Below are 19,151 nucleotides of genomic sequence, written 5' to 3' on the forward strand. Positions count from 1 at the left end.
AATGACATCTGCCGATACCGACAGTAAAAAAGAAAAAACCCTCCCAACAAATGCTGTGACTACACAGGGAACCCTGTCATTTGGTACATTGCTATAATAATAGGTTAAAAATAACAACAGAGCCCAACTATTATATTCAACTGCTTTTATTTTCTGATATAATAATTATACTGAAATAAAAAAAATGAAAGGTTTTGAAACTGAAACTCAGTTGGACAAAGTTGTTTTCATAAATACTTGCACAGAGAATTTAACATCTTTTTTCTCGTAATTTAATGACTTTATTCTCAACATTTTATCTTGACTTTTTTCTTGAAATTTAACGCGTTTTTTCTCGTAATTTAACGAGTTTATTCTCAACATTTTATTTTGACTTTTTTCTCGAAATTTAAAAACTTTAATCTCGAGATGGTTTTATTTTTTTATTATTGCTTGGCCCTAATCCTCTTCAGTAGATGCATGATGTACATGCTCATTATATAATGTTTGTAAAAAAAGAAAAAAGAGAAAAAGAGTTACGGACAGCAGCTTTAATATTGCTCTCAAGTTGTTTTGCTAATGTTTTCCACGGTTGAAACACTGATTGAGAGAGTACATGTGACATGATACATTTCAGTAAGTTGTATTGCATTTTTCAACATACCTCTTGATGTTCGTGCATGTTTTCTCATGCTATAACTTGTATTAAAGTGGAAGAAAATAATGGCGCTCCTCGCTACAGCTTGAACTGAGGCGTTATAGTGATCTATCACGTCATATTTAAAGGCCTGCTGAAGTGTCTTGGAACACGCAGCATTATTCAATTTTCAACAAACAGGAAAACAGGGCGATATATCGAACAGCCTCGCCCCCTTTTTTAAAATAGCCAATAGCGTTTCGTTTATATATCACAGCTTGGCTAGAACCGTTAAACTCAGTAAAACCTCTGTTTTCATTTTAATATCTAACAGTTTATCCTCCTAATTAGCGTTGTCAAAAGTACCAGTACTTCGGTACCAAGTCGGTACTGAAATTTTGAAAATGTGACGATACCCGCATTTCTGTAGTAACGGTAGTACCGAGAATCCGGGTATACTCGGTACCCACTGATTGGGCTGTGGCAGTATTTACGTGAATATGACATGACTGAAGCACAAAGCTGTTTACAAAAGAAATAATAATAGGTAACCGTTAGCAATTAAATGTCACTTCGTAGCCATGGAAACATTTTGGTTCATGCCGAATGAGAGGTAGGCTTTGTCCATGCTTTGTATTCTGTTTTGCGAATCGCGATCTGCTCACCCGATTATCAGCGAATTTAACAATATTCCATTAGTTATTCCACTGAACATGAAATCTTTGTTTATTTTCCCAAATCTTCACTCACGCAGGGGATTATAAACGTTTCTTTCGTTCGCATTTAGGCCTATTAGGCTATTCGCATTCTTTACTGTCAATTTCTATTTAACACATTTGTGCTTGTTATTAGACTTTATAGGGCGCGTCTAGTTTATTTGTATAGCGCGTTTCACACACGCCAGTGATTTTTACTTTTGTTTTCTCTGACAGCGCTAAATCAGACATAGCCTGAATGTTTTGCCCATGCGGAGAATATAACTCACTCTTCAGATCTTTTACAACAAGTGTCAGTTGTTTGTAACATCAGGAGATAACGAAGATATTATAAAAGAGAAATGGTCTCTTTCCTGCTTGTGTCCCACATCCCTCTCAAAAAAAGAGTAGGAGGCTATATCAAAGACTATAATAACGGGACTTTGGCTATATGACGCGTCTTTGTGTGGAAATAAAAAACAAATGTTTTTTTAAATAATATTTAACTTTCTTATTATTTTGTTTACCATTATTTGCCGATATTTATTTCATAGTTTTACAGGCTTTAGTTGTTTCACTGAGGAATAGCTAAAATGAACACGCACGTTTGTTACCCCTGTTGAAAAAACCAGCTTATGCTGGTAAGGTAGGTTTTGAAGCTGGTATGCTGGTTTGAGCTGGTTTATGCTGATCCAGGACCAGCTTAGGACTAACGCAAAAACTGACTTAATTTGCTTCAATGGAATTCATATTTACACTGTCTGAATTGTTCCCTATTCTCTATATTGTGCACTATGTGCCATTCCATGTAGAAACTTGTAAATGTGTGAGCAAATGACCGATTCATCCGCAGATTCAGGCTGCGTCCGAAATCGCATACTTCCCTACTATATAGTATGCGAAAAACAGTATGCGAGGCGAGTAGTATGTCCGAATTCATAGTATTCGAAAAACAGTAGGCGAGAAGTACCCGGATGACCTACTGCTTCCGCCCGAATTCTGTAGTAGGCATTCGATGGACGCTGCGCTATCCCGTGATGCCACAGGAGAGGATTCTTCATATTCAAAAATGGCGGAAATCGGCGGTATGCAGCTCATTCAAGTCCTTCAGTACCTCAGGGAAAAACTGTGTTTATTGCGGTTAAATTGCACTTGTTTAACATAATGTAAGTAAACGGCTGACTTATTGAAAGTTTAAACAATGTAATGAGAAGATTAAGAGTTGGCTGTAAAAAGATGTTTATTCATTATTACTGACAGCACATCAAGCTAACCAACAGGTCGAGATAAAGTTAACGTTACATCCGCTTGTTAACACTGTTATTTAACGGAGACGTTCGTTGTTAAGCAGTTTAATGAGATTAGAAAATTTAACGGACAGCAACATTCAGGCGGCAGTAGTTTATAGGGCTCAGTTTGTAGTTTTTTTTTTTTTTTAGAATATGTATATTAGTATTATTATATACAATATATACAAATAAATACAATATTTAGGCCATGTTGTGTATTTTTCTCGCCCTCTCTGTCTATCTACACATTATTTATTTATATATAATGTATTCAAGTTTGTTTATTGATTCATGCCTTTTGTTTCTCGTGTATTTTTATATGCATTCATTGTTACCAATAAATTACTTAATTTCGTTGCTTCAAATCAGCCTCTGTCGTGATATTCACAGATGTATTTTTATTCTGAGGTAAAATTTCCTAGCTAAATAGGTGATTATACTTTATTAAACAAGCTGTTGAAGAAAGAGTGATCTGCGAGCAGCTGCCCGATGCCTCCTTTGAGCTGTTGATTGAATTGACGTTAAAACAACGATGAAAGCGGTAAGCATTAATAAAAAACATTGCTGAGTGACGACGCATGACACGTGACAACATTAACATGGCGGATGTAGTACGTCCAAATTCCATTCGTACTACCCATATTCACAGTATATAGAACGTACTGTTTTAACGGTCGGGAAGTACGTTCAAATTCAAATGTAGTACCTACTTATGTAGTATGCGATTTCGGACGCAGCCTCAGTGTCTGTTGATAGTGCAGGAGGGGGCGGGACTTCAGATTCTAGAGAGCATTTGATTGGACAGAGGATTTGATGAGAAACTGAAGTGTGATGTGATGTCATGAAAATCTAGTGAGAGACTGTGAGATTTGAATGCTTATATCTCCTAAATGCAAATTTTCTCATTGTTTTGGAACACACCAGCTTATTCATAACATTAAGGCTAACATATTCATACTAAAAGCTAAAAAAAACTTCAATTTTTATTTTATGGGGACTTTAAGAGCAACAAAACACAGTTTATTGTTTGAGTTTCATGATAAAACAGACATAATTGGAAAGCTGAAACTTTGTTTCTTATCTGAAGTAACAAAGCACAAAGCTCTTTGCGATTATTGGATGGGAGGCGCGCTACATATTCAGTTTAAGGAATACTGTGGACCTGGCAACCCTTTTTTGAACTATGGGTGATTCTTAGGGTCAAATTGAGACTACTTAAAGGTCGCTATTTTTTTAACCGTTAATGCATTACTGACGTATTACCATAAGACAACACTGACATTTGAGACTTCAAGACCAATCTTGGATAAGGAGGATGCCAATTATGTTGTTATCTTTAAATAAAGAACAATTATAATCTCAGGCCTAACCAAGCTGCATTTAATCAATCCCATCCAATTACTGTAAATCAAGTAGATATATGCAAAATGTCATAAAGATAATAATCTTAATGCTACTTACACTCTGACCCAGCATCTCACCAGGAGTTTTCCTCACCCATGCCCTTTAATTTCTATTTCACTGCAGTCACAACAGATTGTGATTCAATTTAGATATGTATCAAACTATGACTTCAATGAATTTTAATTAAGAGGCATCAAAAGCATGTGATGGCTTGGCTTTGGGGGTTGTTATGATTGAGACTGTGGCCCTCACTAGAGCTCCTACAAGACATTTAAGCAAGATCTCATTTGTCTTAATCAGTCAAATGAAGGAATCAGAGGCATAACATCACAGATAACATCGTTGGTGTCAAAGGCTGTTGAAATAAAACCAGTCAGAGGCCAATAATGTACATAAACTAAACAACACCTTTAAGCTTATATTTATTTTATTGCCACAGAGTGTTTCATCAACATCAGGCACTTTTGTGCCCCGGGGTTGATGTTTATTAAAATGAAGATATTTTATCTTGGCACTTTCTTTTTGTTATAAATGAAAGTCATATTAAAATCGTTTACATTTTATCATGCCTTATTTTTTTTATTTTTTTTATACCTTCACAATAAGGTTCCATTTGTTAACCACATTAGGTAGCAAAAACTAACAATGAAATACTTCTAAAGCATTTATTAATCTTAGTTATAATTAATTAAAAAATAATAATAATAAAAAAAACAGCTGTAAAGTTATGCATGTTTTCATAGTTTATTTATAATCAGAATTGAAAATAAAACTATTAAAAAAATATTTCAACATTTATCTAACATGAACTAAAAATTACCAGTTGTATTTTCAATAACTACAGTAAGACTAACAAAGAATAATAAATAGTGTATATCGAATAATGAATTAAGATAACTTAACTAATGGAATCTTATTGTAAAGTGTTACCATTTTTCTTACTTTTTAAAATGTATTTATTCTATTGTTTTACATTATTCCAGACACATTTTCATACTTAAAATATGAAAATCCATCAGCAATATTAAAATAATTGAACAAATAAAAAGACATAAAATAAATACCAATTACAAAGAAACAAAGTGAAATAAACAAGTTCAATATTTAATGTGTGAAAATGATTTATATATTTTATATATGTATACCTTTTACACATACTATGACATATTATTATTGTTATTTTTTTAAATCAAAAGTTACATTGTGTTATTTCCAATTGAGTTTGTTTTCAAATTGTGCAAAAAAACGTGAAATATTTAATCGTGTGTATTTAGGGTATATACAACACTTGTAAAACATAATTTCCACCATCATCATTTCCACCACAGACTGGCATTAAAGCCAATACATAAATTGAGATGTGATGGAAATGACACTGTGGCCATGAAAAGAAAAGAAAAGAAAAGAAAAGAAAAGAAAAGAAAAGAAAAGAAAAGAAAAGAAAAGAAAAGAAAAGAAAAGAAAAGAAAAGAAGAGAAAAGAAAAGAAAAGAAAAGAAAAGAAAAGAAAAAGAAAAGAAAAAGAAAAGAAAAGAAAAGAAAAGAAAAGAAAAGAAAAGAAAAGAAAAGAAAAGAAAAGATTTGGCTATATTTTCCAAGAGCAAAAATTAAGAGCCTAATCAAGTAACTAATAATTATGGTTAACTGACATTTGCCACAGTATGATATCTGATTTTGCTTTTCTTGTTCCTGACCTTGCCATTCCATACATTTGATCCGAGGCAGGACGCTGCATTAATGCGGTCATCAGAATCAGCTAAGCCTCTTTGGGGATTTCAGCCATCTGTGAAGTCAATGAGTAGCTCTAATGTACTGATCTGCCTGGGACAGTGTGCATCTCTCTCCCATCTTCCTGCGCTAATCCCATATACCAACAAATACAGGCAGATATGACATGTCCCCATTCTGACTCTAGCAGGGGAACCTAACACAAGCATGACAGAGAAGCCTCTAAAAGCCTGTTCACAAAACACAATCAAAGAGGGTGTTGACGGACATGTTGCTTTGCTGAATCCACTCTGAAAGTCTAAAGTTGCTTGTAGTGATATCACTTGACAATACCTCTTCAACTAAAGCAGATTAAAAGTTCACCATGTGAGACAGAATGAGGACATACAATGGAGATACGTGAGCTTTTGGAATCAAATGAAACTTCAATAAAACATTCTCAACGGCAGGCTGAGAAAAACGTAATGGAAACCACTTGCCGCAAAAAGGCCATATAATAGGTTGCATCAAACCACTTACTTGTAATGCTTAAAATTGATAGGAAAATGATGAGGGACATTTCTGAAGGAAAATGACCATTAAATCTTTGGTTTAGAATGATGCAATTACATTCCGGGCAGGCTGTTAGTACTAGGGTGATGGAATGATGGGAAGGCAATGGGCTTGGATCATCATACTGACATGACAGGGATGCTCCATAAATGAGATTTCTCTCTCTAGTTAGTCTATTACTGACAGACTCTCTGAAACTTCCTTGAGGGAAACTTCATTTCAAGAACTGTTTAAAATTCCAGCTATCATACTCCACAAACCCCAACAGAGAGGGAATAATAACATAAGGGACAGATTAAATAAGCATTATAGTTCAGATTGTTGGCATGCAGTGCATTGGGTGTAACATACATAAATAGATAAAAGCAAGGAATACATTTAGAAACATGTCACAAGTAAGTTAATATTAATAGCCCTCAGGATCTATAAGTTGCTACTTGTCTTTCTGTGAAGCATCTTGTTAACTAGTTAAAGGTGGAATGTGGAGATACCAACAAACAACTTGAGTGCATGTGTTAAAAATTAAGTATACATGTGCTGTGGTGTCTTGCACTTTGAATGAAGTCTGTTTGTACTTTTGCCTTGTGTGTATGTGTGTAAAAGAGCAAAGTATGTGTTGGTGAATGCGGGCTTGCACAGGGACAGAAGACTGACCAGCTTTCACACGATGAGGAGAGAAGAGAAGAAACACTGGATGTGGGAAAGAGGCAGTGATGACATATCACCAAGTTGATAAGTTCAGTGAGTCTGTACTTATGTTCTCCTTTAAAAAAAAAAAAACATTAAAATAGAAAAAAAAAAAAAAAAAGAAAAAAAAATGTCTTGATTGCATGTTCTCTTCCTTGTGTTAATATATTTCTGTTACGGCTGGGTAAAATGATTGATTTTCGTATTAATCATGACCTTCATTTAAAGGATGCACTTCATTTAATAACAGATCTATTTTTTAAACACTAACATTCAAAAGTTTGGGGTCATTAAGATTTTTTTTTACTTTTATATTTTCTTTTGAAAGCTTGTTTCCACCACTATATTAAAAAACAAAAAGGGTAATTGCGTCTTTTTATCTCACAATTCTGACTTTTTTTCTCAGAATTGCAAAATTTATACTATTTTCTTGCAGTTCTGACTTTATAACATGTAATTGCGAGTTTATATCTCACAATTCTGAGAAAAAAGTCAGAATTGTGAGATATAAATTTGCAATTTTGACTTTTTTTTTGCAATTGCGAATTTATATCACTCAATTCTGACTTTATAACTGACAATTCTGACTTTATAACTCACAATATGTGCGTTTATATCTCGCTAACTCACAACTGTGCATTTATATCAGAAAATATAAAGCTAAAAAGTCGCAATTACCTTTTTATTTTTTATTTCATGGCGGAAACAAGCTTCAATACTTTCTGCAAGGACACATTAAACTGATCAAAAGTGACAGTGAAGACATTTATAATGTTACAAAAAAAAATATTTCTTTTGAACTAAGATTCCTGTTTTCAACATAATAATAATAAAAATATTACTTGAGCACCAAATCAGTATAATAGAATGATTTCTGTAGAATCATGTGACACTGAAGACTGGAGTAATGATGCTGAAAATTCAGTTGTCATTACAGGAATAAACAGTAGTGTATATATTTTTTCTAAATAAAAAAAAAGATAATTTTATTATCCATATTTCGATTAAGATTTTCGTAGTGTATCAAATTAAAAAGTTTCTTGTGCATCTTACAGCATTAGCTGAGAGAATTTCTTTTATACATAAGCAAAATTGAAACTGTAGCTAAAATATACCCAAATGAATTGGAACTAAATAAATTCAAAATGCAATCGTAATTGAACTGAAAAAGCTGTATCGTTACCCATTGTTACTTAGATCTTGTTAATACCTAAATGTCATTTTAAAAACAATTGAAAAAAAAAAAAAAAAAAAAGGTTGATTGCAATAGCTTCTACTACGCTGCAAATTAGCAAACCTGAACAAATTCCCTGCACAGAATGAAGCCTCTAAAAGAATAACAATTTCATAACCAAACTGCATGAAGACAAGAGGTGGAGAAGAAGAGGCTGACCTGAGCTCGGCTGTGCTTCCGCTTCGGTGCACACACGTCACCTCCCGGGTCTGATATCCCACCTGCAGGTCCCAGAACTTCAACCCCTGGCGGTTCTGACGATTCCTCGTCCTCTTCTTTTTGATGAGCTCTCGGGTCTCAGGATCCCTCATCTTCCCCTTCTCCCTCACCCTGTCCCTCACACGTTCTCCTTTGTTTTCCTTTAACTCCTTTTTCTCTTTGTTCTTGCGTCGCTTGCCCTGGCGCTCCTGCCTGGCTTGCCGGTCCCGTTTTGCTTTCCGTTCTCGTTTCGGCTCTCGGGCTTCTTTGGTTTCCCGTGACTGTCGTATAGGTGTGATGGTACAAGGGCCCCAAGGTCCCACCCTCAGGCTGTGCAGGCTTTCCTCGCCCTCACATTGGCCTGGCTGGCATGTGCGGAACTCTGTGAGGTTGGGGCAAGCCGAACCGCCAAAAAGCGGTGGGGCTAGAACCAAGCGCAAGCGGTTCTGCAAGCCCATCCCACAACTCTTGGAGCAGGACGTCCATGGGGAGAACTCGGATACCACACAGTCGCGTGGGCACGGGATAAGGCAGGCCTGCTCTAACCGTGGCTTGGGCTCAAAGTACTCGCAGATGGCATCTTCCGCAGGCACGCCATCCGATTTGTGCACGCAGCCCACTTCCCGCGTCTGGATGCCCTCTTCGCCCCGAGTGCATACCGCTGGCCTTGGCACGCCTGCACTGCGCATAGACACCGGCACACATTGGTTCCAGGCCCCTAGCTGCCAGTCGTACAGCTCTTTGTGCCAATCACACACCCGGAAGCAGCTCTGTTGGTTGCTGGGCCGCTCTGACTGCTGGCAGTTGGTGTGTAACGTGGTCCAGCCCTCAGAGTGGGCACACCACACTGCTCTGCTTTGACTTCCTCCCGGACCACACTCGCTGCCCATGCACCTACCCCACGGTCCTAAAAGAGAGATGAATACAAAGGAGACAACTTTATAATTTAGACAGTAGTCTTGAACAGATGTAAGTTTTGATTTGCACTCATGTTCAATATCCTGATAGCATCCTCTTACACTTCCTTTGCAGGTCATAATTAATGTCTGCAGCCTACATGCACTTAAGACATTAAATAGAGCTAAAACAGGACATGCGTGGGATGAGTCAAACGCCCATTTCCTGAATCAATATTCTGTATTTCCAGGGAATATAATTCAAAACACTCTGGGGAGGTGCAGTAGTGAAGACAAGCTGATTTTACTGATGGATTTCACAGCATGCCAGATACATCTTTGTGGAGAAGGTCACAGGAAGAAGAAAGAAACAGGTCGTTTAAAAAAGTGGTCCTTCACAGTCATGTTGGTTTTGCTCATGAATTTTAATTAGGTTATGTGCAAATTATATATTATGATGTTTATTTGTTCATGAAATACTAAAATGTGGATAAGAATATTTATAAATTAAAAAAATAAATTAATAAAAATAATATGTGCAAAACTTTTTACCTTTAGAAGTACTTTAGCTTAAAGGCATAACTTTGTACTTTAAAGTACTAATATGCACAATTTATGGGTAGATAGAGTAGTAATAAGTACCTCTAAAAGTATAATTTTTGCTAATTTTTTCTGTCCAAAAATAACTGAAATTATATTTTCAACACCACATTGCTACAGTGACCTGTGAGAGTAATCTTTTTTCCTCACCCATTCAAGTGCTCATATGAAATTGTTACAAATTTAATTTTAAAAAATATTCTACATCTGACAACTTCAAACATCTGCCACTGTTAGTCCTTGTATTTTGTTGGACAGTGGATAGATGCATAGAATAGCAACTGAATATTTAAAGGATAGTTTAACCAAAAATTACAATTGATCTTTGTTATTTTCATAATTTACTCACTTTTATGACTTTCTTCTGCTTCAAACATTTTTGTGCATCCAAACATTTTGTGGTCCAAAACAACATGGATGTAATAAATAAATAAATGCTGACATTTTTTTTTTTTTTTTTTTTTGCTCCACTGAAGAAAGAAAGTCATGACGGTAGTAAATAATGACAGAATTTTCATTTTTGGGTGAACTATGAATCAATGGTCCAGTAGTGATATTTTTTTAAAGTAACAGCCTTAAACCCCTCATCTCCTCTACATATTCCAGTTTTTCAGTCCCCACAGAGCAATAGAAACACAAGTACACAGTCTGAAACTGTAAACCAATGTGAGCTAACAAATGAACTGAAATTCAGTTTTTGACAATTGCTGAGGTCACGGATATGAAGGAAAAAAAATATACAAAACGATGAAGTGTTATATTGCATCTCTGTTTTCATATTTTTAATTTCCATGATCTTCTGTAACCATCCCCCGAGGTCATTTAATTTGAATGCAAAACTAATATCTTCTCACAATATCTTTTTTTTTTAAAAGTACTCTTTCTCTTTCTCTCTGACTACAGTGTTTCAATGTATACATGTTCTGGTACCCGTCTTATATGATTTATTTCAGGGAAATGAAAGCCATTTCAAGCCCTGCATTATGACTCCACTTGATAAAGACGAGACAGGGCGATGTAAAAGTCAACGGAAGAAGCAGCGGGCTGAATTAGCCTACAGCTTCAACCGCAATGACCAGGTCAATACAGATCAATACAGACCACAAGAAACTGCTTCGGATACAACAGATAAAGCCACCACAAACTGCATGACCTCAAACACCAGAAAAAGTATTCATACGCTGCATGCACTCACATGTGGTCTTTTTCCCACCAGCCTTTCCAAATACAAGCTTCTGATTTAATAGAATACTATAGCAGTAAGTAATTTCAGACTTCTAAATTCCACATGCAGTTTGTCACATGGTTAGCCACTGTAAACTCCAATTTTCTGGGGAAATCAAGAGCAATTTGATTTTTCGACAGCATTTGAATCATAATGTGGATTATTAATAAAAAAAGTTATAATATAAAACATATAAAAATTGGATAATCTCCTTTTTTTTGTTTGTTGTTATCTATACAGCTCAAATAATGTTTAATATAACTTATAATGTAAATTATATAACTTTCTTGTTTTAAATCATCGATAAATTGTTCCCATTTACTTCCATTTTAAGTACCTAAGTTACCCCTTTTCCACCAACAAGGTTCCGGTGTGAGTTCTCGGCCTGTGTCCATTCTCGCATTTCCACTGCAGAAAAAGGGGTTCCGGGCAGGAAAGATTGGTTCAACTCCAGCCATAAAAACTTTAACAGGGGGCAAAGAAATGCTGTTGCTGTCTATAGCAGTTTTGTTGAGCAATGTAATAACATTGCACTACGTTGCTCTTTGCATCTAACTACCGTATATAAACCTGTAAATCCCAGCGTGTGAGAGAGCGAGTGAATCAGCAGTTTCACTTTCCAAAAAGGGCAGATGAGTGTAACGGGAGTTTATGCGAGCTGCCGGTTCACTAGAATCACTCATGGTACGGTGAACAGAAAAACAGCACAAGCACTGGGACACACATGCTTTGATTTTAGACTGGTTATAGTAAGGTACACAACACGTAGCAGCATTACGTCACTGTTCATTCCTGAAGTCTGTGGAAAAACACAGCCTGTTCACAGTTTGCCTGGCCGAGAACAGGCAAGTTTGAGAAAATGAGAGAGGAGTTCAAATCAATTTTTGTAGTAATTAGGGGTGTGTGATATGACGATTTTTGATCATGGATGATTAAAATGTCTCCACGACCTGCTTATGAAGGAATATCGTGGTATCGTGCTACGGTGCTTTCTATCAGTTGCAGTTCCAGCACCTCTGTCTCAGCATACTGTTCAACGCGACATTCATTCACATCACATTTGAACGCAGCGGTAGAGTAATATTCGCGGGACACTTCAATCCACAAAAGTTCATTAATTCATGTGCCTTGCCAGTTAAACTTTTATTTCGCATGCTGATGCGCTGTTCTGACATACGTTTTTCAGAACGCATACACCCGAAGCGTCCAGGCCTGTCAAAAGGCGCCTGATTACTTGGTTATCTTTAGAGTTCGACTGCTCTAATACTGTCAAATACACACAAAGTTTACATATAAATAGTTGGTTATGTCTAAAGTGAAAGTAAACATTGAGAAAATTGGATACGTGGCTGTACATTAGATATACGTGCAGGTCTTTAAAGTGACAGAGCAGCTTAATATTAACCATGCTGTCGCTTGTCCTTAAAGGGATAGTTCACCCAACAATGAAAATTCTGTCATTATATACTCACAGTAATGTTGTTTCATAACTGTATTAATTTCTTTCATGTGCAGAACACAAAATAAAATATTTTGGAGAATGTGGGTTAACCAAACAGTTGCTGGTCTCTATTGACTTCCATGGTAGGAAAAACATAGTTACTGTGGACCAGCAACTGTCTGGTTACATTCTTCAAAATAACTTTTATTTTCAACAGAAGAAACTCATTAGGGTTTAAAACAACTTGACAGAGTAAATTATGGCAGATTTTTTTTTAGGGGGGTAACTATCCCTAAAGAGAAAATCACCCACTGCTCTTGACTGAGAACTTTAATACATTAGCTTTATTAAGAATCAATTTATAATTTATACAGTGAGTCTAATGTTATATTTTATGACAAAGATTTTTATCTTCGCCACTTTGGCCTAAATGTCTGCCATTTTTTATTTTATTTTATATTTTATTATTTTGTAAGGCTTTGTTTTTAAAATGGGGAAATTAGTTTGGCTGTAATTCTCAGTCACTTGCAAAATAGTAAAAACAACATGAAGAATCGTGATAAAATCGTGATTTTCCTGAAAAAAATCGTGATATGATATTTTTGCCATATAGCCCACCCCTAGTAGTAATTAACATCATGCCACAAATGCTGTAGATTGAGAATCTACTGTTGTATTGAACCAGGAGTATACCTTTAACCAGAGCTTCTATCCCACAAACTACCGCAAGTGTTTGGAGAGGAGGCATAATGGACCTCCCCAGAGAGAGCAGGCAAGAGCTTCTTCATTCACAACGCCTGCAGCTGCAGGTGTTCAGAATAATTTATGAGCATGTCACAGGGTGATGTGGTCATCTACAGGCCAGGGGACACCAGGGGAAAGCACAGCAAAACACCATGCAGGACTGGGCGGCACATCACAGAAGCATGATAGAGTCCTGCCCGCAAATTTTAGAAATGACAGAAATTCAACGAGATGGCAAATTCATTTCAATCCGTAAAGGTTACTGTGGATGTGATATATTTAATGAAAAGAGAGGGAAAAGGCAAGGATGTGGGAATGAGAAAAGGAAAAGTAGATGGGCAAAAGGCTGAACAGATAAAAGAGGGAGTGGGAAAGAGGTTTATGGTAGATAAGACTCCTTTGTTTGTAGGCCACAGCTCCAGCTGTTAGATTTACAGCCGCAGGGCATCAGTAAAAGAGCTCATCAATTTCCCTGTCCGTTCATACACCTGCCACTCACCGATGTTTATCATCTGCTATCACACAAACATGGTCCAAGTATACACACATGTACTCAAATATGGAACTGGTGTTAACAGATGCGTTTTAGTTAAATGCAACTACATTTCTGAAAATTCATAAAGCGAATGAATTAAACAATATCATATGAGCAAGAGAGTTGACGTTCCGAATATCGGCTGCCGCAGATAATTAAAGGAACACTCCACTTTTTTTGAAAATAGGCTCATTTTCCAACTCCCCTAGAGTTAAACAGTTGAGTTTTACCGTTTTCGAATCCATTCAGCCGATCTCCGGTTCTGGCGGTACCACTTTTAGCATAGCTTAGCATAGTTCATTGAATCTGATTAGACCGTTAGCATCGCGCTTAAAAATGACCAAAGAGTTTCGATATTTTTTCCTATTTAAAACTTGACTCTTCTGTAGTTAAATCGTGTACTAAGACCGACAGAAAATGAAAAGTTGCGATTTTCTAGGCTGATATGGCTAGGAACTATACTCTCATTCAGGCGTAATAATCAAGGAACTTCGCTGCCGTATCATGGCTGCAGCAGTGCAATGATATTACGCAGCGCCTGTGAGCCCCTGCTTGCACAGGGAACGTGCCTTGCAACCATGGAGACTTTTGTGAGAGACGCTGCGTAATATAATTGCGCCTGCTGCAGCCATGGTACGGCAGCAAAGTTCCTTGATTATTACGCTGGAATGAGAGTATAGTTCCTAGCCATTTCAGCCTAGAAAATCGCAACTTTTCATTTTCCGTCGGTCTTAGTATACGATTTAACTACAGAAGAGTCAAGTTGTAAATAGGAAAAATATCGAAACTCTTTGGTGATTTTTAAGCGCGATTCTAACGGTCTAATCAGATTCAATGAACTATGCTAAGCTATGCTAAAAGTGGTACCGCCAGAACCGGAGATCGGCTGAATGGATTCGAAAACGGTAAAACTCAACTGTTTAACTCTAGGGGAGTTGGAAAATGAACCTATTTTCAAAAAAAGTGGAGTGTTCCTTTAAAGCCATTATAATTATAGCCATGATGAGTCGGTTTCATGAATGATGCAATGAATCATTCATAAAGAAATGTTTCGTTCCTGAATTAATTGTATTTTTGACTGAATCAATAGAGTGAATGATTCAGTAATTCAGTCATAAAGACATGTTTCATTCTTAAATGAATCTGTGTATTTGACTGAATCGATTGAGTGAATGATTTAGCTATTGACTCATATAATAAATCAAAGGAAGTTTTTTTCAAAGCAATTACATTTACCACAAACATTCTCCCATGTGAGCAAGAAATCCATTATACAATTAATTTATGTTTTCATTTTTAATCAAACACAGATTCTCAAAGGCCTTCATTACTTCAATGGAAGCAAGCGACTGCTGAAGGTTAAGAGATGTGTTTTTCACAGATATGATTATGTACACTAGTTAACTGTCTGAGGAGAAGTTGGAGGAGAATACAAGAAAGAGGAAGGGCAACTGCTTGCATGTAAAATAATTTCTCCTTTGCATCCTCTCCCCATTCCCAATTTGGTACTTCCTGTGGTGCCAGGTGCACCAGATAAAGCTGGCATTTACCAGGGAAATGTAAAACAGCATGAAACGTTGCTCCATACCAGCTTGGCTGGATACAGAGGCTTTGGAAAATGGGAGCTTGCTGGGCAGATGCTCGGCATTCATACGCTCCAGACACCCACATGATTAAGAACCAGGAAAAGCCTGGGAAAAGGTCACACGTTTCAACCGCTGACTATTGTTTAGATCTGCAAGATTACAAAGCCATAATGTTATTTCATTAAATTGCATTATATTTGCTGTCAGAGGGGAAAAAAAGACATAATTCTCTGCAGTCTTTTATCAGACTCAGTCTTAGTCAGCGGTGAGAATCACTGTCGAATGAGGACAGGCGGTTTTATCTACAACCCACAGAGAAATATTGAAGTTGTGCTGATAACTAATAATATCATGAACAGCTCACACACTCACCTACACATTCAATATCAAGACATCTGCTAAACCCGAGACAACCATAGGAGTCATATAATATTTTATCCCTTTTTCTTATTCATATTGAATCTCTTTTTTGATCATAGTAGACACACTAATGCTTTTCCAGAGCTTGCTGCAGCTTCTATTGGCCACAAATCCCTTTACACACAGTCTTCTGGATTTGCCTGTTTTCCTTTTCCTGCTTGATTGATGGTTTGGTTATGGAGCATTTTTATGGTTGTTGAGTGATACAATGTCAGTCACAGGGATGTCACTGATTTTACAATGTTGCTAACAGACACATGCTAATGTGATGCTAAAGTAAGGAGCGAAGACATATGAAAGGCAATAATCACAAACTCATATTCTTCCTTCAAGGAACATTTTTATTGCTCAGAGGTTGCTCTTTTATATCTCAGGAGACATAATGGAATTCTCATTGTTTTTTCTTGTAGGCATCAATTTTGTACCGGATGTTTCATATAAAATTCCTTATGATTCCTTGCATACAGTAAGATTATGTAAAAAATGTGCACCATGTGGTAAACTAACCATTCAAGAAAATAATAATAATTAATTTAAATTATATACTTAAAGATGTACTATATTATAAAATATTTTATAAATATAATTATTTTATAGCACCTGACTACATTAAGTTGTACCATAAAAAAAAAAAAAAAAATCATCATTAATGTTCAGATCATGCAGATAAGAAAGCTTTTTGATTTTAGTCATTGTCCTCTTGACAAATCTCAGTACATAGTGACACTTAAGAATCAGGTGACTCAAGCAGAAATCTTAATCATTACAGTATTAGGTATTTAAGAGATCTCATCTTTGATTTTTATTTCCTACAGAAAGATTTGTGTCTTTCGCTACAATGTCATTCATAGACACTTCCTTCCTCAGCTGTAGGAATCCAAAAACCGCAGGGTTTGATTAATCATGCAATGCCAGGTAGAGGTCAACCACTGAAGCCTTGCTATTATATCTATCTGCTTTTATCTATTCACCAATTGTGAAACAAAATGTTCTACAACCAACTCCAAAAAGCTCAAACATGAGAACTTAAAATGAAAAGGAATATGCATTCAGTGAAGGTCATTGCACACTGAGTCCTAAATTCGCATGTGAAACTTTCGCACGTTAAAAAATAAATTCGACCTCACGTTATGTCAATCGCGTTTGCACACTGCCTCCGAAACTTTCGCCAGTCAAAAAAATATTCGGATCAGTTTCGATTTTCTGCGTTTTTCGCATCCTTGGCACGCATTTTGAGAGACGTTTTGACAATTCAGAGCCACCGTACGCGAACGCAAAAATCCAGAATGCCATCTGACAAGTTGATCCACGTCATCTACAGCACAAAGCAGCAGCACTGAATGACAAACAACGTGAGGAATACAAAGAGACCGAATATAAAGACAGATTGTGCCAGTAGTAAAGCATCAAACAGAGCCACTGACATCCTGAAGTAAACTTTGAATCACTCGGGATAATCCCGCAGCTCCTTGATGAGGTGGAACTCTCCTTTCTCTCTATGCAGTCTCGGGATTGGATAGACCCAATATTTCATCTTTCTTTTTCTCTTTTTAAGAAGAGAGGAGACAACTAATCGTGCTCACTGCTTGAAGACTTCATTTTGTATTGTTTTGCGATTTGTTTTGTGATTTTTTCGCAACACATTCATTAATACGCATCGGACTCAGTGTGCAAGGTCTCTGTGCGTGACGAAATTTTAGGATTGCGAATACGAAAAAACACATGCGAAAATTTCGGACTCAGTGTGCAAAGGCCTTAAGTCTTTGTGTATCTGTACTTGTCTTGTTATGGGAAGTCCCTGTCAAAATAAGTAAATTGTTCTAAGTCCAGAGTGCACTGAGCTTGGTAAAAAGCTGAACAAGGGGATAAATATCCATATTTATAAATTTATGAACTGTAATCACTGGCTTCTGGTAACGGCTGTATGCGAGTCGAGTTCCGGCGAAAGAGTGAACTCTGTCGTATTGTCAAACGCGGAAGCTCAGAGAATAGAACAAAACAAAACACTGGTCACAAATTAGAAGTCTAAAATGAGAACTTTCAAAGAGAAATGTTGAAGGAGCTTGAGTTTGTTGCCCAGCCCTTATTTGTTTGAACCACGACTCTTACCTAAGTTCATGCTACTCCTATATCCTACGTCATACGCCGAGTCAGAGTTCACTCTTCAGCCAGAACTCGACTCATGTACAGCCGTTTTCGGAAGCCAGTGATTATAGTTTATAAAGTTATAAATATGGATATTTTTCTTACACAGATGCATCACTTCACTTTAGAATGCCTTTATTAACACCCTGGAGCCGTGTGGATTCATTTTATGATGGATGGATGGACTTTTTTGGGCTTCAAAATCTCAAGCCCCATTCACTCCCAGCTTGGAAGAGGGAGGATATTTTTAATATAACTCTGATTGTGTTCGGCTGAAAGAAGAAAGTCATAAACACCTAGGATGTCTTGAGGGTTAGTAAATTATGGGATAAGTTTCATTCTTAGGTGAACTATCCCTTTAAGCTAGTTTCCTCCATTGAAAATGAGTGAGAAAAGACAACACAGTGCAACACTTATTCTGAGGCTATTTGTTTAGAGTAAGATAAGTGATACTGGTAATATAAAACGACTTATGTTTCATTCATTTAAGCTCACTGATCATTAGTATGAAATATGACATGCTTCATTTAGGATGCCAGGCAACACTGTATAGAGCCTGTGAAAGCTTGTGCATTCATGCAGCACTAGTGTGAATATGGTCATTTTAGACATATCAACTGCACACATTTTTGAATGATCTATTCCTTTCAACCAGACTTGAGTTGTTCTGTTGTTTCTTTATACCCCAGTGAACTACATCCACATGTACACACACTTGCACTCATCAAAAACAACTTTTCACTCTATTCTAAGAGTCAGAAATAACGGTTCAGCTTGAAAAAGCTGAATCATCACTAGAAAATGGCTATGAGCTTCACACATGTAGTCTCATAAATCATTGTAAGGAGGTAGAAAAAAAAAATACAGTAGCTGAATTTCGAAGGGTTGCATGAGTGAATGTGAGCAGTGTATTCAGTCTCTGGAAAATATGGCCACTTCACTCAGAGATGGGATTCCTACCCCCTGCTGAATGCCATCTAACACACAGACCTCCACACATTTATCATTCACCACTGAGCATGTGTGCGTATGCAAGTGTATGTATGTGACAAGGAAGGATTGGGTCCATATAACCTCACACCGAGAGGTGGTATGACCACCTGCTTGAGCTGTCAGTGAATGGCTACCTTTCAAAAATGACTTTACATGAAGAATAG

The 19,151-nt window shown here is 36.7% G+C and overlaps 1 protein-coding gene across 1 annotated transcript in view; it reads right to left on the bottom strand.

Annotated features, from left to right (window-relative positions):
* The window catches only part of thsd7aa (thrombospondin, type I, domain containing 7Aa), a 132,835-nt gene that overhangs the window by 71,010 nt on the left and 42,674 nt on the right, over positions 1–19,151 (bottom strand). Inside the window, exon 2 of the mRNA XM_067411674.1 lies at positions 8,364–9,309. Coding sequence (XP_067267775.1) covers positions 8,364–9,309 — 946 coding nt within the window. The remainder of the gene's footprint in view (positions 1–8,363; positions 9,310–19,151) is intronic.

The sequence above is a fragment of the Chanodichthys erythropterus genome, chromosome 15 (genome assembly GCF_024489055.1).
Source record: "Chanodichthys erythropterus isolate Z2021 chromosome 15, ASM2448905v1, whole genome shotgun sequence".
NCBI classification, from domain to species: domain Eukaryota; kingdom Metazoa; phylum Chordata; class Actinopteri; order Cypriniformes; family Xenocyprididae; genus Chanodichthys; species Chanodichthys erythropterus.